Source organism: Scophthalmus maximus, chromosome 16, assembly GCF_022379125.1.
Source record: "Scophthalmus maximus strain ysfricsl-2021 chromosome 16, ASM2237912v1, whole genome shotgun sequence".
Taxonomy (NCBI): Eukaryota; Metazoa; Chordata; class Actinopteri; order Pleuronectiformes; family Scophthalmidae; genus Scophthalmus; species Scophthalmus maximus.
This window is the reverse complement of record NC_061530.1, coordinates 12,098,388-12,126,054: the sequence shown is the minus strand read 5'-3', so window position 1 is coordinate 12,126,054 and position 27,667 is coordinate 12,098,388. Positions and strand designations below refer to the sequence as shown.

At 43.4% G+C, this 27,667-nt stretch overlaps 4 protein-coding genes across 9 annotated transcripts; 3 read left to right on the top strand and 1 right to left on the bottom strand.

Moving 5' to 3' along the window:
• Positions 1–130: 130 nt before the first annotated feature.
• pkmyt1 (protein kinase, membrane associated tyrosine/threonine 1) lies at positions 131–4,368 on the bottom strand. Of its 4 annotated transcripts, none has more exons than XM_035613062.2 (9): positions 4,228–4,368; positions 3,764–3,987; positions 3,199–3,610; positions 2,482–2,719; positions 2,012–2,291; positions 1,825–1,931; positions 1,569–1,741; positions 1,123–1,340; positions 131–838 (listed from the first exon to the last, which is right to left on the bottom strand). In XM_035613062.2, exons 2-9 carry the CDS (start codon positions 3,775–3,777, stop codon positions 454–456), a joined length of 1,827 nt encoding a protein of 608 aa, XP_035468955.1. In that variant the 5' UTR covers positions 3,778–3,987; positions 4,228–4,368; the 3' UTR covers positions 131–453. The 4 variants fall into 4 exon arrangements, with proteins under 4 accessions (XP_035468955.1, XP_035468956.1, XP_035468957.1 ...); XM_035613063.2 differs by having other exon boundaries at positions 3,199–3,607; positions 4,228–4,366; XM_035613064.2 differs by lacking the exon at positions 3,764–3,987 and having other exon boundaries at positions 4,228–4,366.
• Positions 4,369–4,383: 15 nt separating this feature from the next.
• LOC118287676 (elongin-B) lies at positions 4,384–8,565 on the top strand. Its single transcript, XM_035613098.2, has 4 exons — positions 4,384–4,520; positions 5,282–5,416; positions 5,601–5,709; positions 7,525–8,565. The coding sequence occupies exons 1-4, from the start codon at positions 4,518–4,520 to the stop codon at positions 7,635–7,637; spliced, it is 360 nt and encodes a 119-aa protein (XP_035468991.1). The 5' UTR covers positions 4,384–4,517; the 3' UTR covers positions 7,638–8,565.
• A 706-nt stretch (positions 8,566–9,271) lies between these two features.
• On the top strand, positions 9,272–19,794 carry LOC118287658 (transforming growth factor beta-1-induced transcript 1 protein-like). 3 transcript variants are annotated; one of them, XM_035613070.2, is made up of 12 exons: positions 9,272–10,400; positions 13,051–13,101; positions 13,485–13,633; positions 13,777–13,832; positions 14,392–14,528; positions 14,613–14,694; positions 15,100–15,184; positions 16,548–16,730; positions 16,809–16,982; positions 17,102–17,183; positions 17,811–17,959; positions 18,895–19,794. In XM_035613070.2, the coding sequence occupies exons 1-12, from the start codon at positions 10,388–10,390 to the stop codon at positions 19,159–19,161; spliced, it is 1,428 nt and encodes a 475-aa protein (XP_035468963.1). In that variant the 5' UTR covers positions 9,272–10,387; the 3' UTR covers positions 19,162–19,794. The 3 variants fall into 3 exon arrangements, with proteins under 3 accessions (XP_035468963.1, XP_035468964.1, XP_035468965.1); XM_035613072.2 differs by lacking the exon at positions 13,051–13,101 and adding an exon at positions 10,782–10,857 and having other exon boundaries at positions 9,415–10,400; XM_035613071.2 differs by lacking the exon at positions 13,051–13,101 and having other exon boundaries at positions 9,398–10,400.
• Positions 19,795–20,333: 539 nt separating this feature from the next.
• patl2 (PAT1 homolog 2) lies at positions 20,334–27,013 on the top strand. The gene is made up of 19 exons (XM_035613057.2): positions 20,334–20,604; positions 20,818–20,971; positions 21,209–21,492; positions 21,589–21,651; positions 21,740–21,793; positions 21,884–22,048; positions 22,422–22,496; positions 22,584–22,732; positions 23,278–23,352; positions 23,452–23,575; positions 23,650–23,767; positions 24,179–24,285; positions 24,369–24,422; positions 24,504–24,646; positions 24,790–24,946; positions 25,204–25,344; positions 25,439–25,536; positions 25,626–25,766; positions 25,862–27,013. Exons 1-19 carry the CDS (start codon positions 20,581–20,583, stop codon positions 25,893–25,895), a joined length of 2,160 nt encoding a protein of 719 aa, XP_035468950.2. The 5' UTR covers positions 20,334–20,580; the 3' UTR covers positions 25,896–27,013.
• The last annotated feature ends 654 nt before the right edge of the window (positions 27,014–27,667 follow it).

Below are 27,667 nucleotides of genomic sequence, written 5' to 3'. Positions count from 1 at the left end.
AGATGATCCCAACAGTTACTGCATCTATCATCTTCCAGTATACGATGGGAAAAATTGTTTTCTTGGTTCCATAGCTTGGTTCACATGAACCTTGATCATTGAAAAAAGAAAAACACATTCAACAAGAAGAGATTCTGCATTTTCCTCATTTTATTTTTTCTTCTGCAACTCTTGAGGTTCATGACTCAGAGCACACCAAGCTAAGGATAACTTATTCAACAATAAACCACGACTTGTCATTACAGCAATGGATTGCATTTACATAACATAAAAGTGCTTTAAGGTTTGATTACATATTCAAGGCTTTTCTCCAAATACTTGTTAAAAGAATCTGTTGCACGACTGTCACAAAATGGCAAAAAAACAGTTCATACAAACAAAGCAGTGAACTTGGTAGATTCATAGATCCGTTGGCATTAAACCTGACACAAAGGTAAACTGGCAGTCTTGTACTCATGGCTGTTCCTCGAAAGACGTTTCCTCGAACAGACTGAGCAGGTTCTTTGGTTCAAAGTTGGGTCGGGGTAAAGCCTCCTCAGCCTGCACCCAGTTATGACCACGCCGCTGTGAAGACTTGGTGGATGAAGACTCGCGGCTCTGCACGGACTTTTCAGTCATGCTCTCCATATGAAGCCCTGTGTGAATGGGGCTTGCACTTGGGGTCAGCGTGCGGCACGAACCATTAGAGCGGACGCTACAGGGGGTTTGGACCAAGCTACAGGAGGACCAGGCACCCGGATTTGAGTGAGTGGGTGTGTGGGCAGGACTTTGATGATTGTGTGTCAGTAAACATGGGAGAGGAGTGGATGTGCTTTCCACAGACAGTCTGGATTTCACCCTGTGAAATGGGGCAAATGTAAACAAAATTATCATTTTAGGGAAATTGTCAGAAATATTTTGATTTCAAGGCAGATGAAATGGGATTGGATTTTAAATGGTATCATTTTAGTTAATACTGATTCATAACTGATTCAGTCTGGATTGCACCAGTACCAATCCACGGGATCAGTTTGCAACATTTCTAAAACGTTTCAAATATTTCAAGTAATCCCAAGAGAGGAATTCTGGCGGGGGCAATAAGCTCAAAAAGAATATCATACTGGGAGAAACATGATTCTCTACCTGTGTGAGAAGTTGGGCGAAAGCTCTGCGTCTGTGTGATCCAACAGAAACACTGCGTCATCCTCCGGGCTGCCCGAGTCAGCATGCATTGCGCTGAGGGACAGGGTTAAATCCCGGTCCCAACTGTCCTTAGGAGGAGTGCAGGGCACTGGTTTGGTCCAACGAGGAAGAAAGGACAAGTGGGAGGACAGGAGTCTGCACCCAAAGCACACCACCAACTGAAAGAAAAAAAGGTGTATAAGGTGTAGTATAATAATTGTTTAATATTATCAAGTAAACATGTTTTAATCTTGTGATCTCTATATGTTGAAAAGCTGTTGATCTTGGGCTATGCACGTTCATAACATATTAAATAAATCTCTGCGAGGCTCCATGTTACATGTATTTGACCATATAATCAAAACTCCAAAAGTGAAGGTTTAAAAAGTTTTGTTTGGAGGTGTTACCTGAAAGAGGGAGGCCAGTGTCAGCACAGTCTCCGTGACCATAAGATAGATGCGCCTCTTCCACCTGTGTTTCCTGACAGAAGGGAGATCAAGAAGCTCCGAGACTGTCGGCCTCTCAGAAGGCTCCGGTGCCAGCATCATCTGTAATACAGTCTGCAGCTCAGTCGACAGGCCTGCAAATACAAATGGGAGTCAGTGGTAAAAACACAATTCGTGGGACAATTTATGAGGACTTGAAAAGAAAAGTGGATCTTACCACTGGTAAACTCTGAGGGGAGGCAGCCTTGTCTGAGCTGTTGCCAGCCCTCTCCACCATTTGGAACTTCCATATTACAGGCGAGCTCCAGAATAGAAACACCCAAACTAAATGAAAATGAAAATATTTAGGCACTGGTTTAAATCAGTTTAAATCAGTTACATATTTTCCTTCATGGTACTCGTACCTGAAAACATCTGCAGCAGGTCCATAGTCGCCACGGAGAAGCTCGGGGGCCATGTATCTGGGATCTCCCTCCTGAGCATCCTCTTTCACTTTCTCCCCGACAGGCTCTGTACTCTTGTCTTTGAGCTCAAGCAGCAGCCCAAAGTCACCCAGCTTGAGGCGACCGGAGTCAGTGAGGAGGACATTGGCAGGCTTGAGGTCCAGATGAACGAAACCACGAGAGTGCAAGTGTTGCAGTGCTGAGAGGAGGTCGCACAAGTAGGCCCACGCTGCAGGCTCGTCTGGATTTGAGAGTTTTAAAACAACAGCCATGTCAGTAGTGTCTAGAATCTATCTATCCATCTATCTGAGATTTAACTGGGGCCAGAAGCACAGTACATTATATATATATATATATAATGTACTGTGCTTCTTTGTGTGTGTATCACAAGCCAATGTCAGCATTTGTGTTATTATCCTTCTCAGACAGACCTGTGCCGGGAGGCTGGTCCTCAGCGTGGAGCAGCAAACTGGTGCTGCACAGCTCTGTCTGAATGTACAATCGACCACACTCCTCCCAGGCTGCCACAAAATACAGGATGTGGGGGTGAGGACACAGGCGCTCGTGGTTCCTGGCTTCCCTCACACTCCGGTTCCTCTCGCTGTTACCCCTGAAGCGATGAGCGGAGCGCTTCACTGCATACTGGCGACCATCCTCATTACTCTGCACCTAAAGAAAAAAAAAAAAAATAGAAAATGCTGACGTTATCTTTTCTGTTCGGGGATTTCAAAATCCTAATTTTGGCCAAAGAGAAAACAAGGTTTCTAAAAATACAAATTTGTATTGTGACCTCCACCGTACAAAACCACAGCACATAATGTTAAAACAGTGCAGACTTTATGTAAAGAATGTTGTGTAAGTCCCTTTCAACCTAATCCAATGCAAGGAATGTTTTTTTTTTTACAAGACACAGAAGTGGAGGAAAGGTAAAAAGTTCACAGGCCGCACCTATTAGCTTATTCTAAATGTTCAAATGAGTTTTCTACCTCATCCCAGAGTCTGTTAATTGTTCAACTTTTGGTTTGAAGTGTCTTGAACATGAACTCTTGACAATTTTCTCACAAAACTGTAGCCAGACATTAATGTTAAGATAAACAGCAACAAATAATACACCATACATACAGTATCATATTTTATACACTGCTCACCTTGTAGACCTCTCCAAAGGATCCTCTTCCCAGCAAACCCAAATTAGTGAAGCACTGACTGAAATAGGACTGCTGTTTGCTGGGATCGTACACAGAATTGGGACAGGGAGACTTACTAAGGGAGCCAGACAGGGGTGTCCAGGGGGATGGATGCTGCGGGAACATCCGGCTCAAGGGGGGGCATCCCTTGGACGGCGGCAGCGGGGGCAAAGAACGCGAGAGCCGGGCGGGGGAAGAGTAGGGCGAGTTGGACATGGGCGACAGGGAAAAGGGCACATGTCGCTTTTTGAGGGAGAAGGACTGCTCCGCGTGGGAGAAGTGGGTCGGGAGAGGCAGAGGCACCCCGGACGCTGTGGTCTCCACCGTCACGGACATTGTGTCTTCTTCAGTTCCTCTCTTTGAAGACAGTGTGCTGCAACAGGAGAAGAAAAAAAAAGAGCTTTGAGGACAATCAGACTGTATTATTGCAGGTACTTTTTTATGCACAGTTCTGATATTACAGTTGATCTAAAAATGATGTCACACCCATTTGCAACACGACAAGATAAAAGAGTGGAATGTTTACCCTTGGTCTGCCATTGGAGAGTAAAATCTGCTGAGGCACTAAATCACATCTGTGTAAAGTACGAGCCGACGCCCTGCACATCCTGCTCGACAGGCCAGCTGACTGACACCAGTATCATCAGACTTCCCGACGCTCGTGCGTGGAACAGGTCCCTCGAGCCCGCACACAGCTGTGGGCGTTGAAGGCGCAGGACACGCCCCGCCGAATGTAACGCGACGTTGGCTCTACGTACAACAGACACTTTGACAAGCTTGTCAACATCAAACTCGCTCTGTGCTGCGAAGATCAGTAATGTCGCTGCGTTAGCTTTTGGCTAAAAAAAATGATCCGCGGTCGAGTTGCGCTGACAAATGTCACCTCGAATCGCGGGCTAACGTTGACCGCAACAAAACAGCGCAACTGAGTAAGCTAGCTGTAAAAAAAAAAACAAAAACAAAAAACTACGTTTATTAAAAATAACGTACCGTAACTGACAGCTCGGCGTTGGGGGAAGTCCGCGACCATCCGGGAGCGACGGTCTTCATAACGCAGATAGTCGCTGAGTGTCCAAATCAAACTGCGCGTCGTAACACACACCCTGCTGCCCAGCATGACACAACCTGGCGCCAAATTCTTGAACACGACGCGCAGCGCTGCGTACCTGCGCTACGTGAATACGCACCGCTCATCTCGCATTGCGCAATATCCGCAAGCGGTGCAGTCTGGGCTTCGACGCAGGGCTGGCGCGACTGGCTAGCTTCGCTGACCACTTGAGATGGTAATAACTTTGTCGCGTTTGTCCACAGTGTCGTGAGGTCGCTACCGAGATGCAACGTTGTCGAAGTAACGTCCGGCACGATGTGCGCCGCCACAACAGCGCGCGCCGTCGCCTTTGAGGGACTGCTCTGTGTCGGTGGCTGCCGGCTAGGCAGCTAGCGCCCAGTTAGCCGTGTTAGCTTCTCCGCCCGCATCACGGGAGAGAGTGTGGCGAGGCAACTTGTCTTAGCCTCGGCTCTCCTTGGGCGCGATGCGACGTCGCGCACACGGTGTCGCTGTCTGACCGGTGGTGTGTGTTGACTCGGAGTTCACTGACAGGCCTGATTGTGCCTCTCACAAGTCCCCGAGCTGCTTCGCGTTGGGCTAAGTTTGCGTTAGCTCCCGAGCTACATCCTGCGCTAGTAGCTCACTGCGGCTACATCGGTGAACTGGCAGCGTCAACACGATCGACTGAAGACGTCCATGTCCTCAGTTCACCAACTGAGAGTAGGGTAGTGGACACAGAGGCCAGGTGGACACCGGCCAAAGACTCTCTCGGCCCGCTGAGATGTTTAGTGGGATGAAGACGGTTTCATGTCATTTAAACCTGGTTTCCATTGGTCAGAGTAATTCGAGCCACAGGATTGGTTGTTCCCCGTTTTAGTTTGAGTGTAAAACTGTTTTTTGTTTTTTTTTAAATCCTCTCGTCTTCTTTTAGATGAACCATCAGATTGAATTCACTTTGAAGTAGTTTTTTTTAATTTTTTTGCCCATTTCTTGCAGGACGTGTTCTTGATGATCCGGCGTCACAAGACTACAATCTTCACAGATGCCAAGGAGTCCACCACTGTCTATGAGCTGAAGCGTATCGTAGAAGGAATTCTGAAAAGACCACCTGAAGACCAGCGGCTCTACAAAGTGAGTTCAGGGCCGAGTACATCCACGACACCGCGCTGAGGCCTGTCACGTGGCCCACAGAATTACAGCATGAGAGAGTTCAATAGTGCCATTTTGTTGAGTTTAAAATACAATAAAGATTTGCATTCTCACTGAAGATAATGTCGCGTTACTTCTGTGACATTTTCCACTTCTTGTTCCACAGGATGACCAGTTGCTAGAGGACAGCAAAACGCTGGGAGACTGTGGATTCACCAATCAGACTGCCAGACCTCAAGCCCCAGCCACGGTTGGTCTGGCCTTCCGTGTTAATGGTGAGATCAGTTTATGTGCTTCTGAGAGTCAGGGATGTTTTATTTTCCTGATAAAATTGTGTTTTTGAGCCCATTATGTATTTCCTGTCTTCATGCTTCTTTCCAATTGTGCCATGGATGGGGAATTATTCCCTGTTTCAGGTGTTTATTTGTGTAGTTAAATAGTTGAATAGTAATATTTGAATGATGGACAGAAACTTTCTGTGCTTTGTGGCCAGTTAACATGCCTCAATCTCATTTTGGCCCTCAACTTCTGTACATGGGTGCTGTTGCAGTATACTGTAACTCATCCCTTGTCTCGCGCTGTTCATTATCAGTATGTAATGTTCCTCTGCTGTCTAAGACTAACTGTAAAATGTTTCTACTACTTTGTCTACTTCATTCAACAATCTTCTTACACCTCACAGATTGATCTTTAACTGTATCCAAAGAGTTTTTCCTCTTGGAAACTTTTTGTATTTTTTTGTCAAAATGCTTCTCCAAAGCTTAACAAATTGGTATTGTTGCCTCTTCTGCAATGCATTGCTCTTTGTATGGCCCTGTTCAGACCTGGCATTGACATGTGTCTTGGTTGAGCTGTTTACTAGTTGACATCTCAGTATGTTCAGGTGTGAATGCAGCAATAATGCACTGAGATCCGATCACGTGGACCACGTTTGAGTCGGTCTGGGATTCATATTGCAACATCCTCTTAGCAGTGTGATCGCGCATGTGCCCTGTTCCAAGAAATGTTTGCACATCAGTTGATGCTCCCACAAACTTTTTAATTTACTCCCAGGTGAACGTTTCAGGCTCAGGCCCACATCGAAACAACTCGCATCCGCTGACCTGCTTCAGTTTCATAATGAACTGAAAGTCATTTTACACTTTTTCCCCAGTGTTTTCCATACAGTACATTGGTTTATTTGTAGTGGCTCGTCACAATATCGACTTTTTATTTTACAATTTTGGATGAGAATTTTTTTTTATTTCATTGTAGATCTGTGACAAACACACAGAGAAAACTCATTGACAGCAGGCCCATCTGTCATAGTCGAACATTTGGTCTTTGCAAACAGAAATGACCTACGTGTTTTGCATATAGAGCTGGGAAGTGAGATCAGATCTCAAGAAGTCACTCACTCAGACTCATTCTAGTGCCGGGGCCTTAACTGACAAACTTGGGTGACTTGTGATCGATTCATTAAAGACGCTTGCAAATGCCAGATATGAACGGGTCTCGAACTATTTAACATTGCTGCTTATTGTTAAGTAGGTTTCATAGTTATTTCAGCTGCGCTGTAAATCCTTGGTAACACGTCTGTTAGTCAATATGTGAATATATCTAGCCATGGTTTATACTGAGGTCTCTTTCAGCGAACCATGCTCTGCGTATGACATCATTTAATTTATCTATTGTCAATGATGTAAAGAACAGTTATAAATGCAATCTCTCATGGATATTTTTTTTTTATCTTCCAGACTTGATAAGAATCTGGTTCTAATATGGATTCACAAAAATTAAAATTAAACTGCCACTGGTCGCAGAAAAGAAATAAACTAGTTTGCGTGTTATGAAATCCTCGTTGACTTAAAGCTGTGACTTAAGTACCCGACTCTGTTTGAGCGCATTAACCAGACTAGTTTTCCTTTTTTTTTTTAACTTTACTTTACTTTTAACAACAACTTGGAAAATTAGTTGATGCACATTCGTCCGCAATTACACAATTGTCAGGGTAAAAGTTCACAACTTTGTGACGTGAGTGATTTTAGCCATGTGCAACTCTGCCGTCGTGACGGAGCTAAGGTTTCCTCCTCGTCTCCTCTGCCCTACAGATGAGATGTTCGAGCAGCTGCACGTCGAGGCCTTCTCCAGTCCCCCGGAACTCCCCGATGTGATGAAGCCTCAGGACTCTGGTAGCACTGCCAATGAACAGGCGGTGCAGTGATAGCACGGAGAGGAAACATGCATTGGCGGGAAGGAGGGAAGTGGGTGTGTGTGGATTAATTGCATTGGAGAAGTAGCGGGGTGGAGGATATGTAATATAATTTCAGTTGATGGATGGGAACACTGTAGGTAACCAAGCCTATCCATTGTTACCTCCACGCTATCATCCCAACACCTCCCCCTCCCCCCTCCTGAAATTGGCTTCACAAATTATTTTTTAAAACTCTTAATAATTTCCACATCACATGCAGTTCTGCTCCTTGACTTTGCTCTTAAGCACCAACTCGCTCAAAAACCTGTTGAGGGAAGATGACGGTTTGGAAAAGTATGATTGTGTGCGTGTATGTGTGTGAGTTGTTGTTATAATTATTATCATTATTAATATTTTTTTTCTGAAAAGTTGAAGGCATAGTTGTGTGTGTCACAGTGCTCTAGAAGTAACATGCATGGATAAGGAGTCCGGTGTCCCAATCGGCAAACTGCATGATCGAATTCAAATTAATGGCTTTATTTTCACAGAAAAGGATGAACCTTCAGCTCATTAGTTTCCTCCGTCTGGTTCTCCCAGTTTTGTTGTACATTTTGGATTTGATTTCATACCAGGAAAGAACATCTATATGGTAAATGTTTCTTTCTTTTGTTGGTGTTGTCATTTTGTGTCTTTAGTACGTTTGACTTGTCAGTTCTTCGTTGTGTGTTTCATGCACTGAGACCAAAGGCAGGTACCTCTTAAGACAGCAGGGGGACGTCTTGGTCAGGGGACATTCTTGTCTGCGGCACAGGGGGAGCGTTTTCTTGTGTTAAAACGTTAATTTTGAAAATGCATACATCACGTCACCAACATCAGTGTGGCACCTTCCTCTAATCACATAATTATAGCCTGTAACTGTACGTTTGCTTAATTAAAAGTTTTTCTGTTTTGTTTTTTATGCTGCCGGCTGATTTTTAATTTACACACTGGTTTGTGTCAACATTTAATGAAAATAATTGAATTCAAGGGTTTGTTGTTAAAGATGACTGTAGCTGCTATAGGCCTTTTTTTACAGCAGACATTTTGACTAACCATGGTAGGAGAAACACAGGTAGCAATTGCTAAGCAATTAGTCTAATTAGTGTCTTATTTAGTCGTGACACTGAGCCTGCATGCAAACAGGGAGCCTGAACTGAAGCATCTAAATGAGATATTATTATGCACACCTAGTTTTCCCAACTATAACAAAAAACTTCCAAATGACCTCCTTGGAGCAGGTAATGAATATTTACAGCAAATCATTAGACAATTTTTGTTTATTATAACTTACTAACTTTTCCGGGGAATATGCACCACAACTATCCAACACAACCTGCTTTAATCAAGTTCAGTGTCACAGATCCCTTTCCACATTTGATTGTTTCCTCAGAGGAAAAGCAAAGGTCAAACCAATTCTGTTAACGACGGCGCCATCAACTGTTCCAGGAATCCACGGTGGTGATGTCAGCGTGAACAAAACCAGGACCCTGAAACCAGCTCACCTATGCGAAATGTCTCTCTTGACAGGATTTTTCCAGTCATATAAAAAGGGGCCTATCCCAACGTTCACAAATGTGAACGCCAAAGACTGGCCTAGAACAATACTGATGTGTAGATTGAAAGAGTAAAGTCTTGGAAAACTTAAATGTCCTCTGAGAGGCAATTTTTAGTGAAGCACAAAAAATAATTTAAAACACATCAGACATACAAAGAATCATGATCATCTGCATACATTTCTACCAGGGAAGTCCAGGTTTGTGCCATGCCCTAAGCATCCACGTTATTTCACATCCTCTTTGTCCTTCTCCAAACTCCACATGGTTACCTCATCTTGTTTGGTTGTGTTGTTGCCATGGGAACAAATCATTTTTTTTAGCTCGGTTGTCTCTAATCTTGAGAGTATCTGTACCTGCGGCCAGAAAGGAAGGAACTCCATGGGGAGCGGATGATGGGATGAATCCTCGCAGACCTCCTGCCTGCCTTCCCAGTCAGGTACAGTAAGTTCATTCGGGAGGGGGAGAAAACTGACATTCATAATTCACTGTAAAAAATGTTTGAATGAATGAATGTAAAAGCCAAAATCACTTGCTGAAAGTATAGGCCTGTATATGGGAATGTGTGTATTGTGTTAATATAAACATAATGCATATAAAACTTAAATTTATATATTAACAGTATAATAGTAGTAGATAATAGTGATAATGAGTGAATATCACATTTTACGTACACATGGTCATGTTCTATTTACAATTACAAGCTGCTTCTTTTTTATGAATGGTTGGTCTGTCGTGGTGGGATGTAAACACTGTATCTTCCAATATTTTCATCGGGACACAAGTTCACAGAGAGGCGTCGTCGCGCCAGCAGCTCCTTGAATTCGCCTCCCAAATATGGACGAGGAATGTCCCGGATGACGTCTTGCGTCCGGGCCTCGTAACCACATCTGTCTCACTGCGCCTTCCCCTTCTCCGAGGTCCCGGGGAGCGGGCGAGGCACAGGAAGAACAGTCGTGTCGGAAAAAGAAACGGGACGCCCTCCTCCTCCTCCTCCTCTTCCTCCTCCTCCTCCTCCTCCTCCTCTCGGCGGATAACGGTGTCCCACGAAGTTGCCCCGGCCCGTCGCAGACAGCAGCTCCGAGGCTCCGACTCTCGCCCCCCATCACTCTGCGGCCGCGCTGTCTTGTCCCACGAAAGGGGGAAAACGCTCTGCTGAAGAGAAGCAGAAGAAAAGCCCGTCACATCATGGAGGATCTGGGTGAGTACCAGAGCCGCCGGCTGTGACTACATGTTGAGGTATCTGGAGGGGATCTGCTGCGAGGAAATGAGCTCTCTGTTGACTCTGGCAGTCCCAAGTGGAGTACAAGCTTCTCCCCCCTTCTCTTCTTCCCAGGGACAGATGAGGCTGTACTATGAAAGGGATTTTCCTTTCTTTTGCTGCCATTTCTCTAATAACATTTGAAGGCAGAGGAAAGGCAACGACAAATCCCCCCCCTAACTGTCTTACAACTTCTCTGTCAAACATCCAAGGCTTTCTGTGTCCAGTCTCGCATGAGATCTTGTGATATCTGTTATACTCCTCTACGTAATGCATATCCTCCATGTTCTCTCCACAATGTGCTCTCATCCTCTCTCAAAGATTTTCCAATGCATACCATTGTGTTTCAACCTTTCCGAGAACACGGGCCACACAGGTCGCACACATACTCACACAGGTAACACAGGGAGAGCCGGTGACACACTGCTCTCCGTCTGCCTGACCGCCTCTCAGTGTTCACTGCATGCCCGCCCAGCAAATTCAATCAATTCCTCGTGAATTAGATTTGAAGGGATCCGCAGGCGGGTTCGTCTCCATCCATTATTATTTACAAGTTGGGGATGGAGAGAGGAGCGAAAGCCACATAATGCTGAACAGAGTGTCTCCCATTTTGAATGGGGTTAACACATCAGAGAGGACTGGGACTTTGTCTCTCTGCTGATAAAGATGTTGGAGGGGGATTGTTGTTGTTTTTTCTGTCTTTCTCAGAACTGCATTATGAGAGAAGCTGCCGGAGAGAGGCCCTGAAATAGCCCAGGGCCACATTGCTCTTTCAGAAAGCCACAGAGTTCAATGAAAATAGAAAAAGGGCCGTTTGCCTCAGCTGCCCATTTGCTCACTCAGGATTTCTTTTTTTCTTCTTCGTGAAGTCCACTTCAGAGCTTATGCTTTTCAAGCAGTACAAGAAGGAATGGGCTCGATGTAGCCAGGCACATCTGGATTGGATTGCACTCCGAGTTACTGGGTGACTGGCTGAGCGGCGGTGAGGCAGTGGCCATGTTCGGGGCGCTCAGTTTACGCTGTTGTCCGACAATGCTGTAAGTTTATGTATTGGATCTGGCGACCACTTGTTAGAGAGGCCGTTGGCCAAGACAAACAAGTCTGCAGGCAGCTCTAAATATGGTCATAATTCCCCAATGAGAGGAGTTCAACTCCTTATATGTGCAGTTCGGTCTGTACAAGTATGTGTGTGTATGAGACAGAGGCGCACAGCAGGAAGGAGGAGGGAAGTAGTACATGCACAAGATTCTGGGCACATGGTCGTACCAGAGGTGTGAATCATCTGGGACTGAAGTGACGCTGGGATGACCTGAGGCTCGGCGAACTGGTGATGTTCATGTCTAACACGTCTGATCACCACAGATGTTTTAAACACAACTTTATCACAGTGAAAATTAGGATCAAACATCCATTAACAATATATCATTTTATCTACGGAAAAGGGTCAATATGTCAATGATCTGTTTATTTATGAGGAGTACTGTTCATTCTAAGAACACAGGAGGGCACTTCCCTGTGCTGTATTCACACCGTATCAGCGTTATCACGATTAGGAGTTTCCAGCTTGTAAACGCCGTTCACGTTAACTTCCGAGCTGCAATTACGACGAGAAGTTTGTATTTTTTTCTGAAGGCTTCACTCGGTCCAACTTGGCACTCAATAATGCAAACAGTGCCAGAAAACCAAACAAACGCAGTCGCCTCACATCAGTCAAATGCCGCCACTCAGTGTAATTAAACCCAAAATGTCAGTGTCCTAACCCTCCCTACATGGGAAACTTTGCCTTCTCTACCATCCACCACTTGTGACGCGAAGTCACCACCGACGGTTACTTTGTCATCACAGTCGTCTGTAATTTTATTTCACTTCCCCCATTTTATGAATTGGGGGGTTTGAGTTTGAATGATGCAGCCTGTGTTAAGGAAGGGAGGGTCTACCCACAGATGGAGTTGAGTTGCATTATGGGAATTGTAGGAACCAGAAATTGAAGGGACCAAAAGTCACCGTGACTGAGGTTGGTCAAAGGAAAAATGAATGTTGGTGTGGTATCAGCGGGTTAAAATCATTGAAGTACCGCAGCCTCGCCATTAAGAAAAGATATGGGTAGTTTAAAAAAATGCAGAAAATTTGCAGCGTTATCAAAAACACAGGAGAAATATAATAACAACGACACATTACAATACATATTGTAATCACTCATGTTCAGGCCACTTTGCATGTACTCAGTCTGCTTTTGGCTTTGCACTGGATGATGTCATCCAGCTACAGAGACTTACACTTGAGCGACTTCAGTTTCCACTCCAGTGTGGAGGAGTGAGTGTGTTTGGGGGCGGGTGGTGGTGGTGGTGTAGTAGATTCAGATATCAGTTGCCAAACACTCTTCCTCCTCCGCTTCCTTTCCATGCTGGCATGTCCCGGATAATGAATGCAGAAATGTTTGTGTGTGCTCTAATAACTCCACTATGACGATGGGCAATCTCTGGGTTATGCCGGTTCTGACTGTCCTGTCCTCTTGACTGATTCTCGTATTGAGAAGCTCATTGTCCACCATGTCGTGCTCTGGTCACACAGGCTGTCTGTCTCTCCTTAGGAGTGCCTGAGCCACCTAACTACCCTCTCAGTCCTCGTATTGTTGTGTTTGGTACGTAACTGCCTGTGCATGTGTTTGTATGTGTTCCGTTCTGTCCATCAGTATGTCATTAACTCGTCTTTGCTTGTTTTTAACGTGTTCCGTCTGTTGTCCAGTGTGTTGCATTGCATGATTTAAATGTCCATTCATTCACTTTTATGTCTTTTTATCCACCTTTAACACCCGATAAACAGAAATAACAACCCTATAATAGATGTACCGATATATTATGGGGTTGTAACCTTTATTAAATTCCCATTACACAAACCAACCAGAAGCTAACCTGCATCGTAAATTCCAACCAAACCATTCCATCACACTCATGCCGTCGTGTGCTATTTCATCATTTCTCTCTCTCTCTCATATTCAGTTTCTTTTCCCACTCCCCCCTCCAGATGCCCTTCTTGCTGATCTGGAGAACACTGGCTCTCCTCTGGCTCGGTGTCCCGTCCTGCTCACCTCTGAACCTCCTCAGAATGCTGATCCCACCCCCCAGGACCCAGCCCAGACCCGGCCACCACCACCCGCCTACACCCCGCAGCAGGTAGACCATCAGCAGGGCCAATTTTCACTCATCAAACCTTGTGTCAAAACTTTGCCTGCTAATATTTTCTGTGAATGCATTATAAAAAAAAACTAAAAACACTTTACTGTACATATAGATTGTCCATCTGTCTTGTCTCTTAGACTGTGTCTTCTGCAATGAAATCCTCCCAGAACTCCAACCCAGACAAATTATACAGGTAACTGCCTCCTTGATTACTTCAAATGATTTTACACAGTGAAGTGAAACCCAATGTTATTCTTAAACTAGTTGTATAATCTGTCCCTCAGCAGAATAAAGTATGATCTGAATGGAATACATTTCTAAGCCTGGTTCCTTAGATTTCTTCGTCCATCCTTTTGGATTTTCCCAAAAAATATTTTATAGAAATATTGATATAGAAATGAGTAAAGTGCCACAAAAGTCAGATTTCCAGGCGGTAAATTGCTATGAATATAAATTCAGGTTCATATTGTACATCATAGAAAAGTGAGTAAAAAAATCTGCCCGAAGATTGTTAGGAATCTCATTCAAGAGAAATAAATGTATATGTATTTTTACATCTTGTACATTTTTGCTAATCACTGTGTTTGGATCTTAAACCACTTTTATGGACAAATGATAGCACTCAGCTGCTCTGTGACTCCTTCATGAATGGACACAGTTCAGGAGTAACCTGTGATTCATGGCGGCCATGATGGATCCAACCACATCAGTGACACGAAGCTTTATAATCTGTGTTGATTTCTTTCTTACAGCACAGTGTGTAAACCGCGGTCTCCCCGCACGACAGATCCTCCTCCAGCTTTCTCCTCCTCCTCGCTGCTGGGAGGAGGTCTGAGTGAACTGGACCATCTGTTACAGGAGCTCAACGCCACCCAGTTCAACATCACAGGTCAGTGATGTCGTGTGGTTTTTATATCATTGTGTTTCACTCTGAAGTGAATCTTTTCGTATGGCCTTGTTTTTTTGTCGTCAGACGAGATCCTGGCCCAGTTCCCGTCTTCTAAGAAAGATGAGAGGGACAAGATTAAGGACAAGGTCACGACCTCCTCCTCCAGGTACCAAATCGAATCACTAAAGAACACACAGAGTTCACTCAAATTATCGTGAATGTTCTGCTGTGCTAACTATCTACAGCAGAGCTTCCAGAAACAATATTTGGAGATATTTTCGTTCTCACTTACCGCCCCTCCGGAAAAGTTTAGGAATGTGTCCTGACTTCAGTGCGTGTCTGAAAGCAGCTTATGCTTGCAACATATGCAGAGTCACAACAATGTTCCACACTAATCCAGCTACGTTTTCGAATCTTCCAACTGAGTTGAAACAAGAAAAATGACTTGAATAGCCACCAATATACATTATATTAGTAGTAGCAGAATATAATGGCTAGGTTCTTTTGGGTTCTTTTTCCCGGTTAGATCAGATGAAAATGTGTATTTTGTGAATTGTCTTTTGTGTTGTAGCTCTGCGAAGCCTTCAGCGACGTCAGCCACACTGGAACTGGACAAACTGATGGCGTCGCTGTCTGACTTCAGAGTCCAGAGCACAGTAAGAGTCTTAACCTCTCAACGTCTTTACTGTAAATCCACAATGTGACTGCAGGAGGTTGCTTCTCTCTCTCTCTCTCTCTCTCTCTCTCTCTCTCTCTCTCTCTGCCATTCTTTCGCAGCTGTTCCAAGCTTTAACACAGCCCACACTGATGCATGGTGGGTTCACGAACACGTTCACTTGACTTCGCGATGACTAGGCTCTTGCTCTTGTGTGGCCTGGCCCCGGCCGCAGCACATGCCTCCCAGTATAAATCAGTCACCAGATATGGCCTGGAGATTGAAATTAGTCTTGGTGGAGAAATTTTCCAGCTTCCAAAATAGCCTCTGAATAGCATTCAGCATTATAGGTCTGCATTTGGTGTGGGATATAATCGGGCTATTCTCCTTTTCAGCGAGCCAATGTCTAGCATGTGAGCAAAGGAAGTGGTTCTGTCATGATGAGGTCGCTTGGTTCCACCCTGCAGTCCAGTTATAAACAAACCTGAGCGCAGGGTTATAGGAACAGTGGAAAGTTCTATTATCACTAACCTGTGATGTTCAGTTCTGACTGCAGCGTCGATATTCACCCACTTCCATGTGCAAGTGTTTTCCTACGTTTCCCAGGATGAACCCGGACAGCAAACAGAGAACAGCAATATGGGCTCAGAACAAGCCACGCTTGTAGTTTGGTTTTGTTCATAATCAGGACCACAAGACACCCTTCATAAAATTAACTAAAAAACTCTTTTTTGGCATCTATGTGTCCCAATACAGCTTCTCTAAGCGGACAAATAAGTATTTATTCCACTTGTGTAATGCATTTTTGTTTTTGAGAGACAGCGTAGTGTTGAGTTCAATAAGAAGCTCTCACAGTTTGATGCTCATGAATTGTCAATTTTCTCCCGTCATTCGTGTGGTTGCTAACCAGTTATCAACAGAAATTCAAAAACACTGCCAGACAACAGAAGTCTCTACTGACAGATAGCAGATGGTAAAGACATACAGGAAACATGGGGAAACAGAAGAAGATGGTACCGGGGATGTTTTCCTTTGATAATGTATAGGGGATGCGTTTCAACTACTATGTTACCTGGGCACCGTCTTTTCTTAAATTCTTTTCATTTAAAAATATTTTTTCTTACCAACACACTACGCTCTCTTCCTCTCAGTTTTCTCTTTCCCCCGACACACTACACATTCGGTGACTTTGCCGTACACGGACAGAGTAACTCGGCCTCATATCTGGATGTGGAAACAAATGAAAGCCAGTGTCTTTCTCTGCGCTTAGTTTCAGACCACCTGTAGAGCGATGATGAACTCTGGAAGAATTCAAATCCCCAAAACAGATGTGCCATGCATCCTTCTTCTTTCTCTTCCATCAGCCAGCTGCACCTGTCAGTCCAGTGGTGACGGCACCGCAGCAGCCCGCCACCCCCCCACAACCCTCAGCTGGCGGCTCACTGGACAGCATGCTGGGGCTGCTTCAATCAGACCTGAGCCGACAAGGCGTTCAGACATCCTCCAAGGGAAACTGTTCAGCGTGTCAGAAGCCAGTCGTAGGACAGGTGGGTTATCAGTCTTCCAAATAAGTGTATTATGTAGTACATATATATATATATTCCTACATATGTTTCCTCGTGCAGGTGGTGACGGCTCTTGGGAAAGTGTGGCACCCAGAGCACTTTGTGTGCTCTGAGTGTGAGACCGAGTTGGGCAGTCGCAACTTCTTCGAGAAGGACGGCCGGCCGTACTGCGAGTCGGACTACTTCACCCTCTTCTCTCCGCACTGTGCGCACTGCAACAAGCCCATACTAAACGTGAGACACTTGGATGTGCACGTCTCCGTCTCTGTCTCGAGCTTATTTTGACATGAGCGCCAATCAATTCCGTCAGCCTACATGAAGCCAGTTACCTTTTTATTCCCATTGTTGTTTAGAAAATGGTCACTGCTCTGGACAAGAACTGGCACCCGGAGTGTTTCTGCTGTGTCAAGTGCAGCCGGGCGTTTGGAGAGGAAGGTAATAGGCGGCAACAAACTGCATCCTGTCAGGGTTTAACACGGTGAACAGCAGCCAGGTCACACTTATATAGAAACCTCCTATCAAACATACACAAATATTCAGTCAATCGTTTATTTAATCATTCATTTCACACTGCATGATGGTCATTGAATGGTTTATTTTATACATGAATTATTTATTTCAAGGTTACCATATAATTTGTTGATGAGTTTGTAAAACCTGTCTTTTGGGATGGCAGTGTGTGCCAGGCCTGCCAACATCTGGTCTTATCGAATTCACCATCAATATTTGTACGTGTTACAAAGGAGAGTTGAACAAATCCTGAGGCCTAAATTCTGCCTTTAAAGCTTTTTCCATCATGCCATGAAACACTGAATCTTTGTATTTAATTGGCAAGAAAATGACCACATTTAAAACATCACAGGTTTTGAGACAAAAAAATAAACAAGAGACAAACCGTCGGCCATTAAAAGTCAAGCCCCCTAAGCCATTACAAGCAGATTGAGGTTTAATGTACCACAAACTGGACTTACATGGGAAAGGTTCAGACAGTGTTTGACATTGCCCGGTTAATTCGACATATATCAAAGGAACTGTGCACAACTGTGACCGTGTCTCCTGCAGGTTTCCATGACCGAGAGGGCCAGCAGTACTGCCAGCAGTGCTTCTTGACTCTGTTTGCTTCCCGCTGTCAAGGCTGCAGCCAGCCCATTCTGGAAAACTACATCTCAGCCCTCAACTCTCTCTGGCACCCACAGTGCTTCGTCTGCAGGGTGAGTGTTGAAGTGTAGAGGGCTTGAGGGACGTGTCCATAGTTAGTGTCTGTTGCGTTTGCCAAACATCTGTCTGTATTGTAGCACTGTTGTTGCCACACTGTGAAAAATGACCAAGCGTTTATTTCCTGATGCGTTATGGTTGCAGTTCTTATCGGTTTATTCTTAGAAAAAGTAAGGGAGGGTCAAGAAATGTTATAATTATATCAATCCAAGGGACTTTACCCTGTACGGGGATGTGCAGATAGGTAGGGCGGTAGATTATATGGAAGATATTTCTGTAAATTTGGAGGGGAAGTTTACATTGTCGTGTGAGTCTTGAAAAAATTAATAATTCAATTATAGAAATGTTGTGTTTACCACAAATTCACTCAGAAAAGGAAACAGAGTTTGGTTCAGTTTAATTTTCTTAGCTGGGTGAGGTCATGTGGACCTCTGCTACGGCACTGGAAACGGGTCATGGTTTCTGATGTTTCTATATGCTCCGTTGACCAAGTTGCTTGACCCACAACTGACTAAACTTAAACCAAATGATGAATACATTCCAATAAAGCCAGATTTAAACCCAAATGACTGCAATCAAAAAGCAGTTAATCTCGCTCTAAATTAAACTAAAGGCTGAGTCATTTCCTCAACTTTTTCGTAGACTGTGGGTCGGTCCAACATGGTCTTTCTACTCACTGAAACAGCTCCTCCAGATTCTTCTGCCTGAACTGATTATAGTAACCCTAACCGTTCGACCGCCACGTCTAAAACCTAACCACCTTGGACCGAAATCTAATGGAAGTTTTAGATCCTGTTTCCATAACACAAAAACAGAAAAAATTGATTGAACTAAAATTGTCATCCAATTAAGGACACACAATTGCAAAAACTGCTTAGACTAAAATCCCAATTGACGGAATCACGCTCTTTCTCTCTTTCCCTGTGTCCAGGAGTGTTACTGCCCCTTCGTCAACGGCAGCTTCTTCGAACACGAGGGTAAGCCGCTGTGCGAGGCCCACTACCACCAGTCCCGTGGCAGCATGTGCCAGGCCTGCCAACAGCCCATCCTGGGCCGCTGCGTCACCGCCATGGGGGCCAAATTCCACCCCCACCACCTCGTCTGTCACTTCTGCCAGAAGCCCCTGAGCAAAGGCTGCTTCAAGGAGCAGGAGAACAAGCCCTACTGCCACCCCTGCTTCATCAAACTCTTTGGTTGAGGACACAGCAGAACTTTGCCCCTCCCCAATCCTCTGGATCAGAGAAGCTGTATGACTCTTAGATCTCAATTTGTGTTTTTTACTGTGGGAACGAGGGCAGAGCTGGTCTCTTTGTTGGTTTTAATAATATTCTTGGTCAATAGAGGGGGGTAAGAGAGAATCATCCTTCACTCATTTCTGTTTATGTGACAAAAAGTGTAATGCATTAAGACTGGCAGTATGAAATGTAACTCTAGTATTGGTTAGACACATACAAAACGATGCCAAATGATTTTGTCATGTATGTGAATCGTTTGCATACTCGAGTGATTCAAATTGAATGTTGAAAATTGAACTCTTTTGCCAAAGGTAGAAAAATAGTACAATGAAAACAAACGTATTGTTTCTCTGAAATACTTGTACAGTTGTACAATCCCCTTTAATATATTTGCTTTATGTTGCAAAAATAAGTGTCTAGTAAGTCTCACTGCAGTTGCATTTATATACTGTATGCTGATCGCTATATATGTTTTTGTGTAACAAACTAATCAATCATATGTTTGAATTTAGATATTTTTGCATTATTCTTTCACTATTGCTCTATGCAATTCGCCAAAAAACTATTCCAAAGAATAAAATAAAGAAGAACACAAATTCTGGTGCAGTTTCATGGGTGAAAGACTCAGAGTGTGAAAATTCAGAAAACATAAAGTATAAAAATAAGTTCAGGAAAGTCTTTTTAAACAAGGCACCTGAGGAGCATTAGAGCAGAGGAACAAACACACCAGCGACATGACAGCTGAATAAAGAAATATTAAAAAGAGAAATTACATGCATATAAATGAAAATGGGTAAGAGGAGATTGCAAGTCCAGATAAGATAAGACAATATAAGTTAAGATAAGAAGTGACAGAGATGTTAAGTAGCAGCAAGTCAAGAGTAGAGAGGAGAATACAATATGAACAATATAATATAGTTATTCAAATCCATCTATCAAATAAGTAACTTCTTCTTCATCAACGATTTATTTTTCTGTGCAGAAAAAAAAGAATCAATCAATTCACTGTCTGTCCACTAGAGGTCAGTATTGACTCGCGGCGTTTCCCCAAAAGAACGGCGCGCAGCACAGGCCGCCTCGTGAATGTGTCCAGGTTTTAAAACAGCACCGGAGAATACAAGCTGATGATTTTCCACAAATAACAAATGCTCAATGTAATATTCATAAACGGCAGCATACAGTAGAGGCGTGATGACGTATGACGTGAGGCGTGCTGACGTGTCCACCGCCTCCGCACCTCACAGGTGAATGCAATTTAAAGTTAATGAGGCCGCCTCGCGCTCTCACCAGAGGAAGAAGATAACTTTCCGAAGAGAGCCACCGTCACCCGTCGGCTTCAAGTGTAAAAAAAATAAAAAAAAATACAACAAAAATAATACACGATGAGTGAGTCAGAACAGAAACAAGTAAGTCCGAATATTTGGCTGCTTTTAAATGCTTTTCATATTGTTGAATATGAGACAAGCGACAGTGTCGACTCGGGGCCCACACGGCGTGCCCAACAAACTCCGAGAAAACGCATTTGTCCAATGTCTAATGCTAAACAAAATAAAACTAATCTAAAAAATATATATTAATCGAGTTTATGTTTAACCTCCACGTTGTGTCCGCCCACGCAGGAGGCTGGAGAGGTGTCTGGGCCTCAGTGGCCTGAGAACGGAGGGGAGTGGAGTGATGGAGAGGATGGGACCAACATGGACTGTGGGCTCCTGCAGGCCATGGCCGAGGAGGACGAGGAGATCAATGTGCACAACGAGGAGACGTTTGGAACCGGTTCGTTCATGTCACTTGTCGTATCATTTTGCACATTATGTGCATATGGTTCTGTTATCCTTTGTCCTCAGATGGGACAAACATGCCTGTCTAGTGTTGTTTCCTTCTACGTCAACTTTTTAATTTCTTCATCCCACAACTAAAAAAAACTTCCTCAATTTGTAATGGATCACAGATAGAGATGATGAGTAAATTGAAACAATGCTCAGTCTGCATCTCTACATGTCTGTCTCATAGATCTCGATGCACAAGGAACCACAGAGGATCCCAGCAGCGGCCTCCTTCAGTTTGTAGAGCCGCCGCCGCCACCGCCTGCCCCACCAACACCACCATTACCAGATCCCAAACCTCCATCTCGCCACAGCTCCCCCTCCCCTCCGAGACAGAAACCACAGTGTCTGCCCCGGACTCCCCTTAGGCAGCGTGGAAGAGGTAGGGGGTACAGGGGAGGGCTGGACAGGGGGCAGATGTTTGAAGACCCCGCAGTGATGAGGATTGTGGAGGGGCGTCCAAACCTCAAGGTGATGAAGATGGTTTATTTATTGTCTAAAAAATTGCAGTTACGCGGCCTCGCCTCACGACAACTTGTCCTCATTTTGGTCTGTTTTGCTTTCAAGACTCTCGACAGTGCCATAGTGGACTGTGGGAACACCGTGTGCCATGAGCCCTTTGAGGAAGATGCAAGTGCCAACTTTTAAAGACATTTTACTGCTTGTTTGTGCTCAAAATGTTTACTTTCACGGTTTAATTTCCCCCCACTCCCCTCAGTGGATGGCACCCTCTTACAGCAAAACCAGACGGATCTCAGGATCACTACTTCAGGTGACGATCATGAAAGAACACGCGTGATCTGTTAGTTAGATAGTGTTTTACTCAAACAAAAGGTTGTTTTTATTTCATTCTGTTTCTTAGGACAGTGCTATAGTTTGTGTGATTGATGGTCACAGAGGCAGAGGTCAGCACCTGACCTCCAACGTCCTGGATTTGCCATATCCAGTCTCTTCCTTCAGGGGCAGCAGAGGGGAACCCAGAGGAAGCTACGCCAGGAGACAGTTTGGCCAAAGAGGCCCCTCTCAGGTGGAGAATTTATTTGAACAGATGATTTCTTTTGAAGGAATATTCAACTTTATTCAATTGTTTTGCTTTCTTGCTGAGAGCTGGATTTGCAGATCTATCACTTGAATATTAGTCTGTTTAATAATGTGTGAAGCTACAGCCATCAGCAGGTTAGCTTAGTTTAACATAAAGACTCGAAACGGGGTGAAACTGCTAGTCTGGCTCTGTCCAAAGGTAACAAAATCCACCCACGTGTCTTGTTTGTTTAATACATACAGAAGCAATAATTGTGACAGCATGTGGATCTAGTCCTTTTTAAATGAACGCACTCAACCATTGCTGATTGTCAATTTCCTCATTTGATCTTAGTTTCTGGATAACTTTTGTCTTGCAGATGCATTCACCAATAATAACAGGATCACCCATCTTCTCACGTCAACCTTTGACCCCACGGCAGCTTTACAATCAGGTTTATTACTCGACAAGAAATCAGACCTATTCTGATACAGTGAAGCAAAAGTATTTACACAATGTTTTTCTGTTTGTCCTGAATCAGCCTGGGAGATTCATGTTTCCTTCGAGCCGCCCTTGCCCCTCCACTCCTCAGTCTCTGACTCCTAAGATGATGCAACTTCGCTTTGGTGCCAACTCGCCACGACCGTCCCCCTTTTACAGCCCCTCGTCTAATCCAGTGCAGCACTTCAGGTGCGTGCTGAAACGTTTGTTTGGGGCCTGAAATATTTGTCAGCGAGGTTTGAGTACCAGGTATTTTTTTACGACTTGGCTGTCTTGTTCATTGCTCACGAGTATATGAAACTCTTCATCCACTTAAAATTCATATTTTTCACACAATCCCTGGCATTAATGTGTATTTACAAGATTAAAGTGCAGTAAAGGGCAACTCTGTGGTAGCTGTTCCACAAAATGGTCCTGAACCTAATTTAGGATAAAGAAAAAAATTATAAACCACTGTTGGAGAGATTTTTTATTTAAAGGAGACAACTGAGTAGTGACTTAAATTTTTTTTTTTTTTAAATCCAGATTAACGGATTAGTTTTAATTTTAAGTAGAAAAACTGGGCTGGTTTGAATACCCTACTTTCATTTAACAAATGAGAAAACATAAAATGTTGTCCACAGGCACCTTGACCCCTTGAGTATGTACATATCACAGAGCATAACGTATTTCTCTGGAAACAGAGGAAGGGTTCTGTGCTGCTTTTAAATTGGACGTCTTTCTATTTCCCACAGGTACCCAGGTCCGGTCACCCAGCTCCACCCCCAACACAAACGATTACTCAGTCAAAAACAAGGTGCATTTCAAAGGTTGGTTTCTACATCAAGTTCAGACTTTGAACTTATCGTATTCAGTATGCTGGGGGAAAAAGAAAGGGCTTATTTACGAAAGACATGATGTGTTTGTAGAAAGTTTGATGGCTGGGATCCTTATTGTAATCTCATGACGACCAAAGAGAGAGAGTGGATCACCAGGCTGCAGATGATTCAGCTGCAAAGTGAGAATCCGTACCTTGAGGACTACTACTACCAGGTAGGACGACTTACTAGTCTCGTCATTATTAATTTTCTCCTTCATGGCAAGCATATGTAAACTTTGTGTTATAGGAGTATTATCGACGAATAGAGGCCAAGATGGCTGAGGAGGAGCTTGGCATCAGAGGCAAGAGGGAGCCGCCCAAGCTCACCACGCCGTACATCACAAAGACTGACTCCTACGCACCAGGTTCTTCTCTCGTCTTCCCCTCATGCTTTTAGAACGCATTGTGACTAATGTGGTAATTTCTTGCAATTTGTTCCACCAGGTTATGGGGAAAGATGGGGGCATGTCTTCCTTACTGTTGTTTTGGGTTGATTTGTTAGTACTCTCCAATTGTTTGCCTCAGCTCTGACTCTCAGGCTTTATACAGGCTGCTCTACCTTGGTGGTGAAGGTCGATAGGGACATTAGACAGGGCTGACAAAGGTGCAGCCAACTGGTAAAACTGTTTCTGGTTTCACTTCAGCAGTTTTATTTTATTCAATTCAATTCTGAAACCAAAACCACATTATTGTGTGAAACAATAATGCAAGATCTTTCTCTACTTAACCTACAAAACATGTAGACACATCTACAGCTGTAAGTCTTTGTCTTCCAGTGGTCCACATCGAAGGCTCTTTGGGTCAAGTTGCTGTGTCAACATGTTACTCTCCTCGCCGTGCCATCGGTGCAGTTCATGCAGTCCAAGCTCAGGGTCCACTTGAGGTGACTGTGTTGAGACACGTTCTTGTAACATAGAAGTATATCAATCTTCATCTCTGACACAGACAGTTATTTCCACATTACAGGAACAAAAGGACATGAGACAACAGCGGTTGGAGGTCCTCAGCAAAATAGAAAAGGTACCTGCTGGTTTTGATGGAATTAAATGGTTGTTTTATATCTTTTCTATAATATTCAGTCCCACATGTTGTCTCCTGCAGTTGTTCATAGCCCTGTTGGAAGTGGAGGAGACGGCGAGGATGAAAACCCCCGTCTTGTCTGAAGCAGAAGAACGACGTCTCGGGGAGAAAACCCAGTGGAAGGTGGAGAACATCTACTCCCAGCTGCAAGACCACAACCCTGCGTGAGTCATGTACACCCTGTGTAAATATTGCTTGTAGACAAGTTAATTTTGGCTTATTCTTGTTTTTCCCCTCCTTTCTAATGAAGCTATTTTGAAGGACACTGAATCTGAGCAATGAACTTTTCTCAAACTTTTTAATGTAGAGATTCAGGAGGGGAGTTTCTTCCTTTCCTGCTGGTCTCAAAAGGCAAAAGGCTCCTTGCCCGTTTGCTCCCATTCCTAAAACAGGATTCTGCACTGAAAATCTTGCGTATTGTGACATCTAACTTACCGACGCTGATGAGCAGAGATGCAGAAGAGGTAGGGGGTGTTTTTAAAATGTAATTATTTTTTCTATACTTTGCAAAATCATATTTGCATAAACTGAGCTGGAAATTTTACTTCTCTATTCTTCTAATCTGTTGCTTTATTGATTCATCATTAGGTTTATGAAATGTCAGAATGGTACAAACAATACAAAAATAAAACATCAAGAATGAACTGAAAAAGAAATGAAAAATGTTTTGGCTTTGTAAACTTATTTGGATGAATCTCATAATCTTCCATCCACGTTTTAGGCTCTTCCAGTGCTCTACCCAGCCCTCAGAAATGTGATTGGAGGACTGAGCTTCAGTCAGCTCATTAAGGTCCTCAAAGATCTAATAACATCTGAGCCTCTATCGACATACGAGAGTCTAACAGTGACATGTCAGAACAAGGTCTGTGCTTTCTGCTGCTGCTTGGTTTTCTTTCATTTGGTGTCATTTGGTTGGGAGTGTTTGAGGTTGTCTCACTAGCTGCTTTCCCTTTCAGTTTGGACTGTCTTTACTGTATGCTCTCCTCTCCCAAGGAGAGAAGCTGCTGTCTTCAGGTGTTCGTCTGGAGCCCAGCATCGGTGACTTTGAGACCTGGTGGGGCTTTTCAGTCTAATATTCAATGAAGGGAAGTAATTGAAACATTTGTATGGGACATTTACATTTGTGTTCTTGTAATATTTTAGGACTGACACCATATTCCAGGTGGCGGGCCAGCTATCCCAGTGTTCACTGGTAGAGCCGCTCATTCTGCCCTCAAACCTCCTCACTCTCTTCTGCCGTTACCTGGACAAGCGTACTGTGCATCAGCTGAAAAGCAATATTGAGTAAGTCTTAAAGAGGTTTTTATAGTGGGCAGATATTCTCAAAACTGTGCATGAATAGTTTTTGATGGACCCTGACACAAATATCTTCTACATAGGTCTGCAACCGGATTCGTGGCTCTTCCATCTTAAATTGGACAGAAGTTAATGAGATGTTCAGCTAATGACCAGGTTGTAGTGAGCACTAGAGTGAAAGGAGCAGAGGCGCAGCCCGTGCATTAACTCCTCAGTGTTCTTTATAACAGAAGCTATGTCCTCTGAACTGTATTCAAAATACTTTGATTCTTATTCCTTTCCCCTTCCTCCCTCATCCCTTCACATTTTGCACTGTCGAACTGTTTCCCTTTTTATTTAATTCATCTGATTATTTTACTTTCCTCCCCCTGGTCTCCAGTGGGTTACATCATGCAAGTTACAACTAAAATTACAAACGTTATTTTTTTTTTTTTAAACTTCAAGTGTTGATCATTTCATGAGATCAGCATGTAATGTATCTGGTAACATTACATTAACTAGCGAATGGAGCTGATTAATGTCTGGCTCTTATCCAACTACTGTACCTGAATTTATTTCTGAAAGTATCTAACAGCCAGTTACATTTAGGACAAGGAGTCTGAAATATATGTGCTGGTTCAGATATTTGTAAAAGTTATTTGCCTTAAACTAAAAAAACTAAGAGCACATTCAAAATAAATATTTTGCAATGTAGCTTACCTGGATTATTGCATCAGTTATAAGTTTTGAGTAACTACACCCAAAAAATAGTAATCTATTTATTACTGATCTCGGATAGAATAAAACAAAACTACTCATTTTGTTAGTTAAGTGGTAAATCCCTTGTTGGTTTAAATACCTAACTTGTTTTTTTGTTTCTTTTTAGCATTCTGTGATAACAACCTATGCATGTTGTGGAACGCACAAGTTTCACAATGGTGACCAGTTTGAGGATTGTATAATATGATTGTACATCTGAACCTATACGTTCATTATAATAACCATAAAAGGAAGTTGTCATGGCATGGGCAGTATACATAATCCATGCAATTTGTTTTTTGGAAAAAAAAAGAGCATGCATTGTGTATACATGTTTAGCGATAGTAAATATGATGTATATGATGTAATTTTCCATCTTAGATGTTTAAAGTTGTAAAGAGATTTTTATTTATTGTATTCATTTGGAAACAGGAATAATTTAAATTGCACCATTGTAGAGCACTTGCAATATAAATAAAAAAAAAACTTTAAAAATGCTCAGTGTAATCTGGGAAAATGCTCCGGCTCCAGACGTGGATGACTTTACTACATAGTGTGCTCCTTTTGCTTCCACAGTCCTGGACATCAGACTTAACAATCTGGTCTGGGTGAAGCAGCATGTTTAAATGTAGCTTGATACAAAATTCGATGGGCAGCATCTATGCCGGCCATTAATGAGGCTGGTTGTTGCCCTTTGAATTGACTCGCATCTCTAGCAAATGTGCTCTCCAGTTTTGCTGAAGGCAGGAGAGTTCTAACTAATTGGCCTGTTCTGTGCTGAAACGTGAGTGTGTGACATTCCTAAAGGGAGAAACTGGCAGTAGCAGTAAGACGAGATGTGGTGCTGAACATTTAAGGTAGAGGAAGACAAACTTTTAAGTATTTTAAGTTTTAAGTGTAAGTTCAAATGAAAAATGATGATGACCCTAAAAAGGGTGAGGGGGTTAGAAAGAAAGTGATTTCACTCAGAACTACAAAACCTTAAAACTCCATTGCATCACTGCTGAAATCTGTTGGGTGTGATTCACCACCAATTATTGTTTTGCAAAGACTATTAATGTCACATTGATACAAGTCAACACAACAATTGTTACTTCAATTTTTCTATTCATTAGGTTGCCTGCCTGTTTACACATCGTGAGGCAATTTGC